The sequence below is a fragment of the Carettochelys insculpta genome, chromosome 5 (genome assembly GCF_033958435.1).
Source record: "Carettochelys insculpta isolate YL-2023 chromosome 5, ASM3395843v1, whole genome shotgun sequence".
Taxonomy (NCBI): Eukaryota; Metazoa; Chordata; order Testudines; family Carettochelyidae; genus Carettochelys; species Carettochelys insculpta.
This window is the reverse complement of record NC_134141.1, coordinates 4,950,352-4,971,330: the sequence shown is the minus strand read 5'-3', so window position 1 is coordinate 4,971,330 and position 20,979 is coordinate 4,950,352. Positions and strand designations below refer to the sequence as shown.

Below are 20,979 nucleotides of genomic sequence, written 5' to 3'. Positions count from 1 at the left end.
TTTCCCTCCACCCATCCCGTAATCACATTCTAGACTAAAATTAGGAAGTACTGCTCAGCAATTTACCAAGTCAGCGTAAAAGATGACAATAAACCTTATAGCTGTTGCCAAGCAACAAATAACCAGAAAAATATTTGACCCAAGTATGAAGAGTATTCTCAGTGGGCTGTGTGCATTTGAGACATGATAGAAAATACAAACCATTTCCAATATGCTGCACTTGGACACTGAAACATTTTATTTAATAAAGGGCAAATTTTCAGTTTCAAAATACTCTATTGTAGGTCAATTAATGATGATCAAGAGCCATTAGTCTCTTATGCAGGGTACTCCAGCCAAACGCCACTTATAATAAGTCAGCATTTTGAGATTACCTGTTTGCAGAATTCACGATGTTTAAAATGAATTATTAGCTACTTTTGGCAACAGAACACAAGTGGCCACCTTCTGAAATTCACCGTGCCTGAAGGTTGAGATGAAGGTTATAAACAACTCTAACAAATGGGCCATCAGCCCCATGAGCAAATTAGAGCTCTCAGAAGCATTTACTTTCAAACAGATGCACTCTAGGAGAAACAGCTCGAGTGCACCATCTGTTGAACCCCTTGGTATACCTCCCATACACTGAACAATTATACTGATGGAGCTTACGTTACTATAAAGACCAGAGAGAGGGCTGTTAAAATACAGAAAAAATATTTAAATCTAGTAAAGTTAACATTGGATAAGTTATTTTGATAGTAGGTTGGAAAATGGCAAGATGTGCATTTACTGTGCCACATTCCCTGGAAGCATGTTGTGAAGTTTCAAGATGATACACAAGTGCTCCAAGAACACAAGTCGGGAATCTGAAAAACACACCTTAGTGCTTGAAACATTCTATTGGCCCTTCTGCTGCTGAAAGCTCTAACGTTTCTAATGTGTGAAAATCAAATAAGTTACAATCTAACTATACATGCTTACTAATAAGAAACAACACATTCCAGAACTGAGTGTTCAGCCTCTGTAAAAGATTCATTACTTTATTAGTCCTTAATGCTCCTTATGCATTGCATGAAGCTCAGGAGAAAGGAATTACAGAAGCCTCACAGGCTTAAAAAACATGGCACTCTTCTATAGAAGGGAAAACTTTGTTTACAGAAAAAACATACATTAAAAAACTGCTAGAAAAACCTGACATTGGATTATTGTACATAACCCATCCACTATTTTGATGAAAAAGGTTAAATATGTACAGGGAAACACAATCAGTAAAGAACCTAAGATCCTGTAAGTTTTACAATGACATCCTTCGTCATCTTGTGAGGACAATTTAAAAGGAAGGAAATTGTGTCATTACACGTTATGGTGACTACAAAGTTAGTATCATACATTTACAGAATGTAAGTTACACACTTCTTATTTTATAAAAACCTATTAGGCACTAGCATATATATTTACACTAATCTCCAAGTACAGTGAATTCATGTTTATAGAATTACATGTTTTAAAAGAACTGAAAATATTAAATATCACAGTGATCTGTCAAGGTTTCAACTATCAAAATATCACCCATGTAGGCTTGGCATTACATATTATCTTTACCTCCTACCCCTTTCATTAACAACCTCATTCTGATGTAAACAAGTAAGATCTGACTGTTATATGTTCCATACAATCAAAAAAAATATATTCTTTAAATTACAAACACACTTCGTTCCTATGACTAAACTCCACAAAATTACTTAATGTTATTTCATTTTATAATGGCTTTGGGGTTTGTGATTTTTATGAATTACCCTTAGCTTTTTTGGTCTGGCTGGAAGTAGTTATATAAGATTGTGTCCCAAAACAGCAGTTTTAGAATAAATGAAGAATCTTAAACTTCATGAGCAGTTTTTCACCTATATGAATGAGAACAGGTCATGTGCATCCCCATTCATGGCCTGGTACATTTCCCATTCACCTGAATGGGGGCTGGATCAGGCCCTTAGCATCAAAGGCAATGAGTTCCAAGCCTGTGAGTAACAATGATACAACAACAGTAGGACTTCATTAATAAGGAAGTTCTTAATATTAGAAGCCTCATTTAATAAGATGGTAATGACTTCACTGATGCAGCTGCTAAAGAGCTGAGCTCTGCAATAACCAGTACAGAATAAGGGAGCTATACCTCATAATGAAAAGCCAGTTTTAATTCAATTAAACATTTTGTAACAGAAACCCATTTAAATGAAACATATCTAGCCCTCTTGAAATTCTGCAATTTTACTGTGGCTCTAAATACAAGAATTGCAGAATTCCAACACAAGTAATACAGGCTTGCCAACAAACAAAAGATAATTAAATTTCACAGGATGATTTAAACCCATTATTTTCATTATAGGACACCAGTCTATCCAGCTGCTCCTGTGAGGACTAACTTTGGAACAATATATTAACTTTCAGTCTTGGATTTTCTGAGCCCGATTCTGATCCATGGCTGTAAAGAACATGCAAACAGCAGCTGTGATGAACACACGTATTCCCTCATAAAGGAGTTTAGGTGAGAACACACTCCAGATGAACAAGTGATACCGTAGACCTGTCACCAAAATGATGTAGACAGTGACTGGAACAGAACATATCAGTGCATAGCAGAAACAACCATGACGCATTGCTGCCGAATTCCTGTAAAAAGAAAGCAAAGTTCATGTTTATGTATTAGAGATTCATAGGTTTCAAGGCTGAAAAGACAATCTGCTAAGCATTCCTGTAAAACAGGTCCCTGCAGATTACCCCCTCCAACTGCAAACTCCTCAAGCACATTCTCTAGAAAAACATCCTGGGCTGATTTAAAAAAAAAAACCCACCAGCAATGGAGAATCCACCGTGATCTTTGGTAAACTGTTCCAATGATTAATTACATTCACGGTGAAAAATTTACACCTTATTTCCAGTTTGAATTTTTCCTGTTCAACTGCCAGACACTGGATCATGTTGTACTTGCCTCTGTTGAACTAAAGTCTGAAACCTATCTAGCCTTGTAGAGGTCCTTACAGTGCCATCAGGTTATGCCTTAACCTTCTTGCTGTTAATCTGTAGATTGAGCTCCTCGACTATCTCACTATAAGGCATATTTTTTAATTTTTAAATCAGTTTTGTGGCTCTTCTCCAAGCCTCTTCCAATTTATCAACAACTGTCTTGGACTGGAGGCACCAGAAATAGTAAGAGCATTCCAGCCGTGGCTGTGCCAGTGCCAAATGCAGAAGTAAACTCTACTGCTATTTGAGACCAATGTTCCCGTTAATCTTTTTCCATCCATGTGTGGAATACATTTATTTTGGGGCACCAAGGCATGTACAAATGTGCACTACCCATAGAAACAAAAAGCTTAGCTGTGGGTATTCTGCTAATCAGTTGGGTGGCATTTAAATCACTCCTGAGTGGCTGCACAAGCGCGCAGTGTACAGGGAACACTGTTTGAGATTTCCTCTTAATGCATCCAAGTCTTGCATTAGCTCTTTTAACCATAGCATCACATCTGGAGCTCGTGTTCTGCTGATTATTCACCAACACCACTACATTTTTTCCAGAGTCCTCCACCCTGTAAGTATGGCCCACATTAGTCATTCCTAGATATACATGTGTTTCTACTGGTGGTGCACACCCACAAAACCTTGGTGCACATAAAATTTATTGTGCCCATGGATGGAAAAAATTAGAAGGAACACTGCCGACAGGCCTATAATTACTCAGATCATCTGCTTATCCTTTTTAAAACATGGTAGAACAGCAGCTTTTCTCAGTCTTCTAGAACTTCCCCATTTCTCCTAAACTCACTGAAAAATCAGCATTAATGGCACAGTGAGCACCTCGGCCAGCTCTTCTAAAACTCTGGGATACAAATTATCTAAACCTGCTGATTTAAATGTTTAACCTTAGTAGCTTCTGTTCAACATCCTTCTGAGTGCAATGGAAAGAGTGTTGTCACCAGGCAAGGAGATGTCACCTGTTTTTCCTCCAAATACAGAACTGAAATATTAATTTAACACTTCTGCCTTTTCTCTCAACTACTAATAATTCTATCATTTCCAGCTACTAACAGGCCTCTACCATCATCAGGAATCTTGTTTCCTCTAACATGAATGAACACCTATTAGATAAATGTCTCAGCTTTTCATATCTTCTTTCACACACTGTTTTACTATAAAGGCACCTTTTAAAGTCATTGTTGTACAGATGACTAAACCATATTTATTATTCAATTATAATGTAATTAAAAAAAGTTTTTCCCCATAGCTTTATATACCCTCATCTCACCCTAGCAGTTCAGGCATCAGGAGCACCTGTTCTTCCAACAGCTAGCCACCACCAAGAAGGTGCCTGATATTGGGGTGATGGGAGGCACCTGTGTATGTAGATGTCCAGATACCTACTGTGGCAGACTACAGGCTGCACACTGCAAGAGACTGATGGAAAGCAGGTATACTGGGAAATGGGTCAATGTCTTTTTGTTCCCCACCTAGGCTCACAGAAAGTGCAGCCCAGCAACCAGGGCAGGCAGTTAGGGGCCATTAAGGATCAAGCCTACAGCAAAAGGCCAATCAGACACCTTCTGGCTCACTACAAAAGGCTCCCCACAGGCAGAAATGGGGAGGAGATGAGAAGAGGTCTAGGAAGAGGTCTGGAGGACTGAGGTTCAGAAGAGACCAGTGGCTTACCCAGCTGCTAGAGGGAAGTGGTGGGGAGCAGTGGTACAGGGAAAAGGCCGCTATGTTTGGGGCAGGGACAAAGCCCCACCTAGGGTCCCAGGGCTGGAGCCCAGAGTAGGGGGCAGGCCTGGGCTCCTCCACCCTTCCCCTGCAGGGACACCCTCTGACTCTGGAAAGACCTAAGGCAGCAAAAGGGCCAAATGAGTTGGAGGCACACTAAAATACGCCAGGTGATCATTTCCCCAGGACTCAATTCCCCCTCTTTGCTGGATGGTACAGAACAGAAAAGGGTTATTTATGTCTTAGCGAGAACTCACTTAACATTCGTAAAGGGTAAGTGGGCAGTGCACAAAACTTGGCACTCTCAAAATGAACTGCTGCCATGAAGCAGAGACAGTGTATTAAAGTGAGTTAAAATTTAGAGCATTAGAAAAAAGTTACCAAGCATGGTTTTATATATGCCCTCCAGAAAAATATTGTATTTCAAAGTGAGAGCACAAGCAGTCAATTAAATCTGTGTCATAAAGGCTGATAGCTCAGTGTGATTCTAACCATAAACTACTCTTCTCATAATGTACAGATCTACGAGCCCAGTGAAATATTACAAGCCTGATGGAGGTTACATTTGGTCATTTTTCTAAACAGCTCTTAACAGATCTCTAGCGACCCAAGCCCTAGGATATACAGCCTCCATCAGTGAAGCTGCAAGTCTGAACTACTACAACTTTTTAAACTCACACCTGACTTGTCACTTGGCCCCTTTTCTCCCCTCCCTCTCGCTCACAGGATCCTGAATTAATGGAGAGCTTAGCTGGATGGTCCTTCCACAGTGTGGTCTAACGCAAATGTAGCCCAGTGTGTCACAAGCAGCTTCTTACTGATCCGATATGGGTGGTCAAGCTCCTGGTAACCCTTCTGACAAGAGTCTGGAGACACCCCGATGAAGCAGTGGGGAGCTGAAAAGCTCTGTAAAAAGTCCCTAAGACTGTAAGACGTGCAGATGCATTACTTCTAATACTCAAGAGGTAATTCCTCTACAGTACCATATGTCTACCCTCCTTGCCTCCCACGTGGGTCTGTCGTAGCTAAGCCCAGCAGAGAGCTCTTGCCCACTCCATAATAGAGGCTCCTGGTCAGGTTGGTCGATGGAATAAAACCCAGTGAATGGGGGCAGGGAGAGTAACAGACATAAAAAAGCTTCTTTCCCCAAAGATATTTTTGTTTTGCCAGTAACCAAGCACCTCAACCAAATTATAGTTTATACAGACTCAGATGCTAAGGGCACAGTGAATGACGTTCCCCTCTGCTTTTAACCACATGGATCTTGACAGTGTTTTGAACTTAAAATCATTTAAGATGACCCAACACCTTTAAGATACATAATCTTCTTATATCGGTGATAAAATATCAAGCCAGCTCTTCTACCCCCAAGTCTTGATGGTTTACAGGCCCCCTCAATACACAAATGTACAGTTTAGTAAGTCCAGTTAACTTCAGAGCAAGCCTTGCTCCCACTGAAATCAAATGCAAAACTCCCAATGGTTTTGGGGGAAAAAGAAAGGGCCACTATAGCATATTTCCTCTGGCAACAGGCTACAATGTCATATTCATTGTAACTCAGCAACTCCAGAACAAACGTGCTCAGATTATAAATAAATCATTTCTGCTACCAGCCAAGCCAAGGAAACTAAGCTAAGCGAGAAGAATTAGTGAGGTTTCTTCTTTCTTCTCTATAACCAGTGACACATTCTGAAGTCAAAATTAGACCTCAGTTACAACTATGCATTCCTATGGTCTTCACTGGGTTGTGTAAATGTAACAGATTCTAAATTTAATATGGAATTCTGTTAATGCACAGGTTGAACAAGAGCTGCAGCTCAGAGCTTTTTGTGCTAACTGAAGTAAAAGTAGCAGAAACTTGTCACTAAACTGCTAATCCAACTGAATAAACCCAAGGCAAGACCTGTTTAGTCAGAAGATAATTCTTGGGTTTTGTCTGTTGGTTTTGTTTTTCAGTCCATTCTCAGAGTCAGCACATGCTTTGAGGATGGATGTGACTGGGCAAAGATTATTTATGGCTGAATGCTTCTGATGTCTATTAAACTCTAAAAGGTTTGAAGGAGTTTGTGTGAGTACAGTGACCAACTCAATGGAAATGGTGCATTTAACTGAGTTAAGGCCACCATGAAAAAGCTCAGCCTCTATTTTTAGAGCAGAGGCATTTTCCATTCCAATGTTCTCCTGCCAATGCTTCTGACATAACACTTTTAAATGAGTTTTCAGTCTCAAAATGAATCATTTGGAAGGGCTAAAAATGGCAACTTCCTCGATTAGGAATAAATTGATTAAGAGCAACTTTTAATGGATTGGGTGTTATTTATATACTGACTGACAAAAACAGGCAAATGTTGATTTTGATATCCCACACTATCAACTGAAAAACACAGAAAAATAGAGGTTGCTGTTCAACAAAGATGAACCTTTCCATTATTTTACATCAAGACTAGAAAAACAGTATCTATACTAAATAGTAAAGAAAGCAAGCACAGACCTAATCACACACAGTAATATCTGATTGCCTTCTATTTAAATACTATTTATAATTCAAAAAGATCTAAAGATTTCAAAATAGCATTCGTGTGGCCATAGAATGAAATACAGCCACTGATGGGGGAAACTTGAACTGTTTCCTCACTCACAGCAAAGCTGCACTACTCTTTCTGGAAGCACGGAAGAATGTGAGAACCCTACAGCTGATTCATTAACGCCATGCAATTTGAAAGCTTCCCCCCATGGGCTGAACAGAGGAGAGAACTGGTTAAGGACTCTATGATTAAACTAACAAGATTCAGCTAATCAACGGGGGACACTAAAAGCCCAAGAGGAATGCCCCCCACTGGAAGGATAGGCCAGAAATGCCCAAAATCTAAGAGATGAGATCTTCCCTACCCCGATCTTGTGGTGGGGGCCCATTGTGACCCACATGCCTAATATGGAGAGAGCGTTAAGAATCTAAAGGGAAGAAATGGGGAGGAATGAGTTGCATCTGTGTCACTGCTCTGCGGATGCACCACTAACAGTCTGGAATTAAAGATGGTAGTTTGGGGCGTGCTGTGTAACGGGGGTGCAAAGTTTTTCAGTCTGAGACTTCCACAACATGCCATGAAACCTTCAGGTCCAGAGAACCGCACCCAGGGCTCCTGGCTAGAAGGTCCCTTGCACACAAGCAGAGTGTGACTTCCATGTTGGGGAGGGATAGGCCAGTAAGGATCAGGCCAACACTGTGTGTGAGGTTCTGAGGAGGGAGTGCCACCTTCACCCTGATTCACCTCAACAGGCCACCCCATCTGGGATGTGAGAAAGGGCCACAGGCAAAAACTAACTCAAAGAGAAGAGAGCGGAGATCACATCAAAAGTCTGAAAACTTTTCACAGGGTGCAACCAGGGAGTAGCTCAAGGTACAGAGGGGTAGCTCATGGCTGTGTGCAGAGAGGGGCTGTGTACCAGCTGGGACTCACTGGTGATCTAATGATTCCAGGAAGGGATTGCAATAAGAAGAATGCCATGAACAAATTTTAGACAAGGTCTAAGAGCTCATCCCTTTATTCTTGCACAGAGGCCAATGAAGTGTGTAATGGGCACCAGTGATTACAACAGTTTTAATGTTCTGTTCCTAAAAACCATCTTCAGCAGCACACCATTTCATAAAAACTGCCAGCTTTCTGGTCTGCTAATGGCTTCACGAACAACTCCTCAGTAAAGCCTGAAGACTATTCCACAGCAGACTGATTATCCTTGCATAGTTCCAAGACCAATGAAAGACTCAGTTGGCTAAACTGATGACATCACATTCTTTAAGTAGTTGGCTTGAAGTTTTTGAACAACAAAAAATATACTTTCCATTTCAGTATTTAATACTAATGTCATAATACTTGTCAGTTGGGCAGCTATGATACGTTCTCTCTGAGGCTCTTCCCTGGGAAGACCCCCTTAATTTAAATACATGACATTTGCCACCATCCCAGTGGTGTGTTCTATTTAAAACTATCAACTAGACAGATGAGTTCAACAAGGTGACGGATTCACATGTGACAGCTCTTCTGCTGCTCTAGTCCATATATTGCACATTTTGGAGGGGCTCTAATCCCAGTTGTGTTCATTAACACCCTGAGAGCCACAGAATGCACTTAATAATGAGCATGTGCAGAAATAAGGCAAGTTATAGGGCCTCTAAAGTTCACATCTCAGGCTGCCTTCCTAACATACTGACTGCAACAATTCCTTTGCTGGTGAGATGAGGGGTGAGTTACAGAAAGAGGGAGGAGGCGGCAACATATTGTGGATTCAAGTAGCACAAGAAACTTCTCTGCTATTTATTCATGTCTTAGTGCTCTACAGTTTGTACCCATTTTTACTCTTTAATATAGGAAATAAGCTGAACCTTTAACTTCTGTCACTCTGATGCACTAAGTGTAGAAGTATAAATCAAAATTTACTTCTTCAAATGTAGGCTGAAGAGAACTGGATCCAGAAAAATCAAAGGCTTATCCCGCTTTTGCGCAGCAAATTGCTGCACTGAATGATGTAATTACTGCCAATTCCCCATTCTGACTCCAAATACTAAATATAGTCCAGTTCAGTCCAGGCTTTAAAAAGAAATTTTCCTTCTAAATTAATATTTAATGACATACAGGGAGGCAAAGCCAGAAAATCCCACACTATTTATGGATTGTCTGCTCGCCTCGGTCTTACAAATCCCAACCGTTAATATTTTCCCCTAAATCTTTAACCCCATAATGCCTCCCTTGTTTACTTCCACCGGCAATAGGGTATACAGAATGGAGGTCAACTTGAAAAATAAAAATAATATGCCGGCAAAAAACATGGAAGGAGAACCACTCTTCTTTTGTAAAAGGTGCATCGCCCAATACACTGAATACACGAGAGACCAGGTGCCTGCCTAAATTCAGGGCAGACTACAAGGAACAGGGCAGACAAACCCCCAAATTGGTGGCTTATCCTATAATTAGGTGCACTAATCCAGTAACAAGACAGCTTCTGTAATACACTAGTTACCAAGAAACCAAACAGTTTCCTTAAGTGTTCTAGCCTGCGACTCTCATCTAGATAGCGAAGTACAATACAGTGAGAGGCTACTGAAAACCTGACTCAACCGTATGTGTGGTTCCCCAGTCCTGAAGGACCAAACACTGATCACCAGGTAAATACAAGTCTCAGGTCTTACCCAATAATCATGCAGATGCCAAACCTTTGGTAATTAAAAGACTAAAAGGTTAAATAAGAAGAAGAAGGAAGTTGCTATATTTAAAAGATCAATACACATACAGCTTGTAGTCAAATAGTTCAGATATAGAGTTGGTTCAAATTCTTCCATGAGTATTTCAGAGTAATCCAGGTTAACTCTGAAGACCTCAGGCTTTAAACTTCAACCTGTTGAAGTTTAAGAAGACTGGAGGTTAAAAGAAAAAAAAAAAAAAATCAGGCCTGAAGGTTTCTTTATAGTTCTCTAGCCAGATGAGTCTCTTGAGAACTATTACAACAGGACCTCCCCAGGAAGAATGGGCAGTACAGATTGTTGTATTGAAACTAATCTATTTCTTATGCATGCAAAGGCAGATGATCTGCATCCATTCACATAAGGTAATTAGCCTTGCAAACTATCAAGGTAGTTCACAGGTGGTTTACTATACAGAATTACAACTTTCAAAGAGAGATTAGGATATTAACATTATTACACCACAAGTCTCATCTAAATGTTAATATTCCCTTTTTATCTCTAAATCAATAGCAAAATGAAGCATTATGAGACAAAGCAGAGTTAGCATCTACAAGGTACACCTACCCCTTGATTTACGAACCTAATTCGTTCCATGAAAACTGTTTGTAAGGTGAAAAAGTGAACTTCCCACTAATTTCAATGTCAGCAATTTTGTCTGGTTCCCAACTCCCCGCCCCGCAAAAAAAAATCACCTAATGTTTTCCCCATGTTACAATAGTATACATTCATAAAAATCACAACAGTGCTAACTTCATTGCTTTTTTCTGACATTTATTACCACTAGTCAGTTCTTAGATAGTGGTGAAGAAGGTGGTGTTGAAGTGAGTTCCATGGTATCATCTGAGTCCTCATTGGAAACAGCTCTGTAATAATTTCAATCTCTGTTATTGGGGTTTTATCATCAGTTTTGAAGTTGAGGATCAGCTGACTTATGATGAGAGTTTAGGAGGAGGAGATGACGTTGAAGGTTGAAAAATAGGTAGAACTGAAGTTTGTACTGCAACCCTCTTTCCTGTCAGACAACTCCTGATAGCACTGAACGGCTTCATGAATTTGTTCCTTGCATGCTGAACTCCATTCTAAGTTTGGGTAGCTGTCATTAGGAATGCGTGTAACTGCCTCCAATGCACTGAAGAATTCTGAGAGTGTTTCAGTGTCCAGGATTTTTTATGGTTCATCCAATTCTTCCTTCTTTTCTGATAACCTTGCTGTATCCAGCTGAATCATTTCTTCATTAGTCATTTCTTCGCCGTGTGACAATAACAGGTCTTGAACATCATCTGTGTCTACCTCATTGAACCCTGCTTGAGTTGCCAGCTGCCCAATAGAATTTGAATGTCTTTCACTTCGCCCTCAAAAGCACAGAAATTATGAACATTTTGCAGCAATTTCTTTTTCAAAACACCATTCAGGATACTTTAAGTAATTTTATCCCATGCAGTTGTGATATTGTCTATAGCCATCTTGGTGTTCAAAAACAAGAAGAAATCCTGTGGCACCTTATAGACTAACAGATATTTTGGAGCATAAGCTTTCATGGGCAAAGACCTGCTTTGTCAGATGCATGAGTCGGGGTGGGAGGAGGTTCAGCTGAAACTCCCCTCCCCCTTCCATGCATCTGACAAAGTGGGTCTTTGCCCACAAAAGCTTATGCTCCAAAATATCTGGTAGTCTATAAGGTGCCACAGGACTTCTTGTTCATTTTGAAGATACAGACTAACATGGTTACCTCTCTGATACTTGTCATCTTGATGTTGTAGTTCTTCCACAACTGCTTAAGTGCTGGTTTGTCTTCTCTGCCTGATGCAGATACGAGATACTTCATCACCAGTTGCAGATAGTAAGCTTTATATGTAGCAATGATGCCTTGATTCATTGGCTGACATATAAAAATGGTATTTGGGGGCAAAAAAAAAAAAAACACTCGAATGTTACTGCCATAGTCTGACATTGACAGGGTGACCAGTAGCATTATTGAGGATCAGCAGACATTTATTAACCAGATTATTTTCAGCACAATATTTAGAGATGAATGATGAAAGGTAGCTTATTATGTAATGAGCAAAAACCTGCTTTGTCACCCACACTTTTGATTAAAATGCCAAACCACAGGTTCGAGCCTTTAAGCGCTCTTGGATTTTCTGAATGATAATTGAGGAGCGGCTTCAATTTTATGTTTCCTTCCAAATTTCCACCAAGAAGTAATATCAGTTGATCCTTCTAGACCTTGAAACCTGTTGCTTTTATTTCATCCCTTGAAGTGAAGGTCTGAGAAGGCGTTCTTTTCCAGAAAAGCCCTGTTTCATCAACATTAAAGGCTAGTTTTGGAGAACATCCACCTTCATCAATTATTTGTTGCAATGTGCCTGCGCAAATGTTAGCTGTCTGAATATCAGCAGATGATGCTTTGGCTATAACATGTAGACTATGATAACGTGAATGCCCTTCAAAGCACTCAAACCAACAGTGACTTGCTTTGACCATTACTTCATTGGCCCCAACTTGCCTCTCTTCCTTGGCTTTCCTCTTCAGGTCCACAAACAAAGACAGAGCTTTCTCCCCTATGATGAGGAAACTTGAAGGCGTGTTACATTCATTATGGCTGTCGATTCAATGTATTAAAAGTCTTTCAAATTTACCCATTGTTGTATCCCTGGCCTTTGTTATTCAATGCAACTTTTAGCTCCACCATCATATATTTCTGCCATTTCTTTTATCTTTTCTTTCTGCACTAAGACTGCACACACAGTCGATGCTGCTAACTTCATTGCCAAACATATCTTTTGATTTCTGGCCTGTTTCAATTCTTTTAACAACTTTGAGTTTGATAGCCATGGATATTGCTTTGCTTGGCTTCTTGGCTTTAGTGACAGCTCCTGAAGAAACTTTTTCACATTTAGGACCCATGATGATCACAAATAATGATATTTGAATATGAATATCACTCTCGGTCAAGAAGACATGAACATAACGAAGCTTGCAAACCAACTGGGAAGAGCTAGGGCAGCTGAGGGAAATGAGTCAGCCTCACACTGCGCACTGCTGTATTCCTCTATGTTCGTTACTTACGAAGCAGATGCTAGGACAAAGGTTGGTGGTTCTTTAGAGTGAAAATATGTTCGTAAATTGAAAAACAGGTATCAATTTACATTGTTTGTTGTAGAAAAAAGTAAAATGAAAGTTTATAAATTGAGGGAGAGGTGCACACGTAAACAGAAATACATCAATGCTGCCTCAGGAAAATCTTAAATCTCTCTTGGGAGGATAGGCGTGCACACACTAGCATCTTGGAACAGTTGAACATGACTGGCAGTGAAGGCATTATCATTCACCAAAAACTTCGCTGGACTGGTCACATGGTTTGGATGTCTGATCAGCATCTCCCAAAACAGATTCTGTTTTGAGCTGAAGGACAGAAGAGTGTTGGGCATCAAAGGACGCGATATAAGGATATACTGAAGGCACACGTGAAAAAAAGTGCAGCATCCGTGAAGACATTTGGGAGAACCTTGCCCAGGACCTTCCCCAGTGGACAGTGGTAATTCATGAGGGGGCAGTGCAATTTGAGAGGTCTTGCTGCAATGCAGATGAGGAGAGGCAGAGAAGAAGAAAAGAGCAGCAAAACTTGCCCCGTGCCTCTCCAACAGCTACCAACACCTGCCCCTTCTGTGATAACTGTGCCTTCAGAACTGGGCTGATTCAAAGGACTCCCAAACAGGAGGGTGACATGAAGACCTCCTACTTGTCATAGGGTAACCACCAAGAGAGAAGAGAAACAAAAATACACTAAGCATCTATCCTTGATTTTATGCCAACAAATAAATGGGTTAATGATTGATGGTTTAAGTAGACTGTCATGATTACATTTCAGTGCCTCCTGTGGAGTTCTTGTGAGTCATTCCCAAATTGACCAGTTTGTCACTGTCACACCTTGACAGATGCTAGGTCACATTTTGTTCTTTAAAATAAAAGACAGCTGGCATTAGACATATTTCCACAGGAACTGGAAAAAAATTCTTATTCTGCATTAGTGTAGGTCTTGATCACAAAGCACAAAGATGCTGTAGAACACTGTAAACTTAAAGTACGAACATGCTATCCTTCCTCTGAACAATTCTACTGCGAAGCAGCGCATCTCAGGCAAACAACTAACAGAAAATAACAATTGCTAGGTTTTTTTCTACTTTTGTGGTTTGTCTTTCATCACTGGTTTTCTTTTGGCATTACTGGGCTCCTGGTTCCTCTCTCCCACTGAAGATCCATGTTTACACTATTACTTTTTCCTGGAGGTGCTCAATTACATTTTCCAAAACTGATTCTTATTTAATTTCTTGTTGTTCTCTTTATAGGTCCTGCTGTATTTGTCCACAATACTTTCTAGTTAGTACTATCTGAAAACAGCCAGTTTACTGTTCAGCTAGTCCTCTGATTAGAGAAAGACTGCACCAACGCTTCTGGCATCCCAAGATAGCCTTCTGCAACACAGTAGCTGTAGCTCTAACGGTCTCAAATCCCTGGCTTAATCATAGGATGCAGTAGAATCTCTTTCTGCCTTGAAGTCCAGATTTCTACTGTGAAAAGAAAAAAGAACCAATATGGCCACAGCATCCAAGAAGGTACAGGGTTTCCTGCCAGTTTGCCAAGTCAGGTGTCAATCACACCACAGGATACCCAGGGAATCCAGGACCACTTGATCACTGAACACTTCATCCATGAAAAGACCATCCACTCAACACCCATACTGGACCCAGCTTTACCCCTCAACCTCAGCTTTGAGGCCAGATCCAAAACTGAATCCATTGGTGGTGTCCATCACGTAGGAATTCTACAAACAGAAGATGGGGAAAAGCTCTCCCGTGGTGACCCTACCAGGGCTTGGGATGGAAGTGGAAAATAAGCCAGGGGAATCCTCTGAAATCTTTTCAGCTTGGTCTTTTGTACAGAAATCACTGCACTTCTATTGGATCCACAGAAGGGTTCAGAGCTGGATGAATGTGAGCTTAAATCTCCATCATAGGTCACTGGCTCTTTGCTAATGGATGTTCTAGTCTTGATTTCAGGCCAAGAGACTTGGATGCATGTCAAAGCATTGAAGCCAGAGTGCTTGTCAAGGATCTCAGTGATTTCTCACACCCAAAAGTAGAGGCAGCTCTCTCTGGTCTCCTTCTTTTACAGCCAGATTCATTCAAGCTGTCAGACCCCACAGGTTTAGCAGACAGCATCCCTCTTAATAGAAAGAAAGCCGTGCTAGTCTATATACTATCAAAACAAAACAGCAGTAAAGTAGCACTTTAAAGACTAACAAAATAATTTATTAGGTGAGCTTCCGTGGGACAGACCCACTTCTTCAGACATAAGAACGGCCATACTGGGTCAGACCAAAGGTCCATCCAGCCCAGCATCCCATCTGCCGACGGTGGCCAATGCCAGGTGCCCCAGAGAAGGAGAACAGAAGACAATGATCAAGTGATTTATCTCCTGCCATCCATCTCCTGCCCTTGTTCTGAAGGCTAGGGCACCATACTTTATCCCTGGCTAATAGCCATTTATGGACCTAACCTGCAAAAATTCATCAAGCTCTTTTTTAAACCCTAATAGAGTCCTGGCCTTCACAGCCTCCTCGGGCAAGGAGTTCCACAGGTTGACTGTGCGCTGTGTGAAGAAAAATTTCCTTTTATTAGTTTTGAACCTACTACCCATCAATTTCATTTGGTGTCCCCTAGTTCTTGTATTATGGGAAAAGGTAAATAATTTTTCTATATTCACTTTCTCCACACCATTCATGATTTTATATACCTCTATCATATCGCCCCTCAATCGCCTCTTTTCCAAACTGAAAAGTCCCAGTCTCTCTAGCCTCTCCCCATATGGGACCCGTTCCAAGCCCCTAATCATCTTAGTCGCCCTTTTCTGAACCTTTTCTAATGCCAATATATCTTTTTTGAGGTGAGGAGACCACATCTGCACGCAGTACTCAAGATGTGGGCGTACCATAGTTTTATATAGGGGAAGTATGATATCTTTTGTCTTATTATCGATCCCTTTTTTAACAATTCCTAACATCCTATTTCCCTTACTAACTGCCGCTGCACACTGCGTGGATGTCTTCAGAGAACTATCCACTATAACTCCAAGATCCCTTTCCTGATCTGTCGTAGCTAAATCTGACCCCATCATGTAGTACGTGTAATTTGGGTTATTTTTTCCAACATGCATTACCTTACACTTACCCACATTAAATTTCATTTGCCATTTTGCTGCCCAATCACTCAGTTTGCTGAGATCTTTTTGTAGTTCTTCACAATCCCTTTTGGTTTTGACTGTCCTGAACAACTTGGTGTCATCTGCAAACTTTGCCAGCTCACTGCTTACCTCATTTTCTAGATCATTGATGAACAAGTTGAACAGGATCGGTCCCAGGACTGACCCCTGGGGAACACCACTAGTTACCCTCCTCCATTGTGAAAATTTACCATTTATTCCCACCCTTTGTTTTCTGTCTTTTAACCAATTCCCAATCCATGAAAGGATCTTTCCTCCTATCCCATGACCACCTAATTTACATAAAAGCCTTTGGTGTGGGACCGTGTCAAAGGCTTTCTGGAAATCTAGGTATATTATGTCCACTGGGTGCCCCTTGTCCGCATGTTTATTAACCCCTTCAAAGAATTCTAATAGATTAGTTAGACACGACTTCCCTCTGCAGAAACCATGCTGACTTTTGCCCAACAATTCGTGCTCTTCTACATGCCTTGCAATTTTATTCTTTACTAGTGTTTCTACTAATTTGCCTGGTACTGATGTTAAACTTATCGGTCTATAATTGCCAGGGTCTCCTCTAGAGCCTTTTTTAAATATTGGCGTTATATTGGCCGTCTTCCAGTCATTTGGTACCAAAGTGGATTTAAAGGATAGGTTACAAACCACTGTTGTTAACGCCGCAATTTCACATTTGAGTTCTTTCAGAACACTTGGGTGAATACCGTCTGGTCCTGGAGACTTGTTACTATTCAGCTTATCAATTAACTCCAAAACCTCCTCTAATGTCACTTCAATCTGAGTGAGTTCCTCAGATTTGTCACCTAAAAAGGCTGGCTCAGATTTAGGAACCTCTGTAACATCCTCAGCCGTGAAGACTGAAGCAAAGAAATCATTTAATCGCTCTGCAATGGCACTGTCTTCCTTGATCGCTCCTTTTATATCTTTATCGTCCAAGGGCCCCACTGCTTTTTTAGCGGGCTTCCTGCTTCTAATGTATTTAAAAAACATTTTACTATCGTTTTTTGAATTTTTGGCTAGCTGTTCCTCAAAATCTTTTTTGGCTTTTCTTATTACATTATCACACTTAATTTGGGAGTGTTTATGTTCCTTTCTATTTTCCTCACTAGGATTTGACTTCCACTTTTTAAAAGCTGCCATAGCCATACCAGAACAGACTCTTAAAAGAAGATCATGAAGTCTATTTTGTCTGTCCTTCCCGACTCAGGGAGTGAATAGGCTGTATATGGGACATTCTGGCAAATGACTTTTGCCTAAACATTTTAAGCACTGGAGTGCATGGGAGAAGAGGGAAAAACTGCCAGACACTGGGCACATTTTTTGAAGCTGCACTTCATTTTGTCAGCCATCATGATCGTCAAGTTCACTGTGTTGTTTTCATTTAATTTAAATCTAATTTTAATTTATTTATCTACAACTATAAATTATATTCTATATCTACATTAACTGCTAAATACTACAACTACTGCTATTTTATAGGCTGGCTATGGCACTAACTACAGACAAACAGATCTAAGGTAGCTCATGTCTTAACTCTGATGGTTGGAAGGAACTAAGGTAAGAGTGGTGCCAACACCCTCCTACAACCACTTTCTCTGACTGCTGCAGGCTCTGGGCAGAGGAGTAGAGATGAACAGCACTTTTAATAGGCACTAATAGAAGGTTCCACCATCCTAGTTGCACTGAGTTAGCACATCTAGAAGTGGGAATGGGAAGAGGACATTCAACGAAGCTGAGTGATTATCCCACTTCTCTTTGTTATGTCTGTGAGGCATTTGCCAAATAGTGCGAAAGCATCTGATTATATAGGTTAATCGAGCAATTTGTTGACACAGCCTGGACTAGTGACTGTTGTAATAACTGAAGCCAGGCAGGGCCGCCCAACTGTGAATTTAAATGCAGGAAGGAAGTGAAAGTTCACACTAGGTCCATAGCAACAACGAATGTTGACAGAAATGAGACAGACTTCATTTGTGTGTGTAAAAAGGTTAAATATATGACCTGGGGACTAAGTTAGGTGTGCAACTTAAAAAAACTAACCAAACAAGCAAACAAAACACTCAACTTTGGAACCCAAAGATAACTGACCAGAATTAGTGCCAGAACTTATATAATGCCCAGGATTATGAAAGAACAGTCAACATAACCTCGCATGCCCTTACAGAAAGGTTCCTGGAGGAAAAAAAATAGGGATTTTTCCCACTAATTTTCACATTTTCTTACTATTCAAAGAAGTTCCATGTTATAACACCCCATCTTAATTTTAATCTTTATATACCATGGTATCAAAAATTTCCATTTATTTATATATCTTTGAATGCTCTTTTCAGTTTACATAATGTTACTGCCTTGTACAACTCATGAAAATGTAGCTGCATTGGCAGAGAATCGACTTGCCTAGCCTTTACGTTGAGGCTTAACAGTTCATATCAAAGGTAAATAAACAAGTGGACTTATTCAAACTACGCAGCATTTAGCAAGTGCCTATTTTTCGAGCAAAATGGTGCAAATTGGAATCCTGTACAGTATACAACTTTGTATACAGTACACAACATACCATGCATTAATACAAGACTTGACCATTGACTTCAAGGTGAAAAATACCTCTGTTATACCACCTCTGCCCATGCATTGGTGTATATAGTTGACACAGCCCTGTGAAACTACCAGTTATGTGAATAATCTAATAACCCTGTTCTGGAGCTAGGTCCTGATGACAGCTGATTTGGTTTATATTTGATGTATCCTGTAGGAGACAAGGTGGGAGAGAATCTCTTATTGGACCAATGTCTCTTGGAGAGACAAGAAATTGCAAGCTTATACAGAGCTTTGTGCAGCTTGTACTGCAACAGATTCCTGTTTATGCAATTTTCTCCTTGGGACAAAGTGGTTTTTAGGGGGGCATGAAAGCAGCAAAATGGATAATTTAACAAGACAGACTGTATAAGTGACATCAAATTTCAACCAATGCATTATTTCTCTCCTTTTGAAGGCTGGAGAAAATAACTTGAAGAAAATAAATGTTTGCAATATAGTAGACTTCTCAGTCCCAGATTTCTATGTCTATGTTTTTTAGACAGGGGACACAGATAGCTCAGGAATAAAAAACGACTCCAAGGTCTACCTGAAAACATGTGGCCTTCGGCTCTCTCACTTTATCAATGGCAGTAGTTACAGTCTACATATTTATCAAGCCTGATGCACTCAAGGAGCACATTGTACCATTCAGGCATGTTTGCAAATACTTTAATCATTCTTGTGGTTCTTCTCTGAACCCTTTCTAATTCATTAATGTCTTTTCTGAATTGTTCCAGAATGGGACACAGCATTCTAGTTGCACGGCTGCTAAATATAGAGGTAAAATAACCTACTTCCCCATTTTGTGCAACTTTTGGCAACAGTGTTATATACTGGAAGTCCACGTTCAGTTCTCTCCCTACCCCATATTCTTTTTCAGTACGACTGCTTCCCAGCACAGAGTTCCCCTTCCTGCAAGGATATTTAAATTCTTGGAGACAAGTTATCTGGACTAGCTGTTTTTATAATGTCCAACTTCAGTAGTTCCTGTTTAACAACTCCAGAGATATCAGTGGAAAAGAAAAGGAAAGTGTTAACACTACATAAGACCATATAATCTGTTTTCCTCAAATACAAAACAGAATATTTATTGAAAGCTTCTTCCTTTTACCACACGATTACCGATAATGGTACCATTTCCATCTAGTAATGGACCAATACCATTGCTGGGATTGTTTTTGTTCCTAATATATTTTTAAAAACTGTTTAAGTCTGCTGGCCAGGGATTTCTCCTGATGTTCCTTTGAGTCATTTAATTTTCTACTATTCCCATCTTCTGACTGATATTCAGAAGTATCATGTTCTCTTTCCTGTTCCCCATCATTTTTTAAACATAACTTGTAAAGAGGTTTGCCTGACCTCTAAAGCAGGTCAGTTGTTTACTCACAGCTTTCCTAAATTATGTTTTTTTGGTATACCTAGTAAGGTGTTCTCATGTAATTTTTAATCATCATTCATGTTTGTATGATTAAAGTCCTCCTAGAAACTGAAGCGCATAAATTATTTCAACTTTGTGAAATTGGGCCCCCAAAGCATCATGTGTATATAGATTATTGGTTTTGGCTTTATTCTTCTTGCACATTATAAATGTGATCAAGTCATGGTCGCTTTTACCTAAGCTATCCTTTTTTCAATTGTGTGATCAGCCCCTCTTTATCTTTCAGGACAAGGAAGGGCACAAGAGGGCAGAGCAGGCTGCTGTTTGTGACATGTAGAGAGTGTAGGGAGGTTGAGGGTGGAAGTCTGAGAGGAGGTGACTCCCTGTAGCAGCTGCTGCTGTCCGCTGTTGTGCCCTGACCCAGGTAGTCCCTGGCCAGGGTGGTTGGGGAGAGGATCCGAGTGAGGGTGTAGCAGGAAATGGGTAGGGCCTGTGGCACGAGAGGTTGCCCTGGGCCCTGCACCTGGGACTATGGGGGGGTGCCCCAAGCCTCTCCCCTCTTGGGACAGCCCTGGGCAATGCCACCCTTACTTATGCACTGCTGCTGGTAGGGCACAGCCTTCAGAGCTGGGTGCCTAGCCAACAGCTGCCACTCTCTGGACACCCAGCTCAGAGGGCAGCACGTAAGTAAGGGCAGCAATACTGCTGTCCCTCCTTCCACACCCTTAAAATAACCTTGCAACTACCCTGCAAGTCCCTTTTGAGTCAGGAC

At 40.6% G+C, this 20,979-nt stretch overlaps 1 protein-coding gene across 3 annotated transcripts in view; it reads right to left on the bottom strand.

Annotated features, from left to right (window-relative positions):
- Positions 1-221: 221 nt before the first annotated feature.
- Positions 222-20,979, bottom strand: part of PIGG (phosphatidylinositol glycan anchor biosynthesis class G (EMM blood group)) — a 101,117-nt gene continuing 80,359 nt past the window's right edge. For all 3 annotated transcript variants that reach the window (XM_074994570.1, XM_074994571.1, XM_074994572.1), the window contains one exon: positions 222-2,649. In XM_074994570.1, the coding sequence (XP_074850671.1) occupies positions 2,424-2,649 (226 nt within the window). In that variant the 3' untranslated portion in view covers positions 222-2,423. The remainder of the gene's footprint in view (positions 2,650-20,979) is intronic.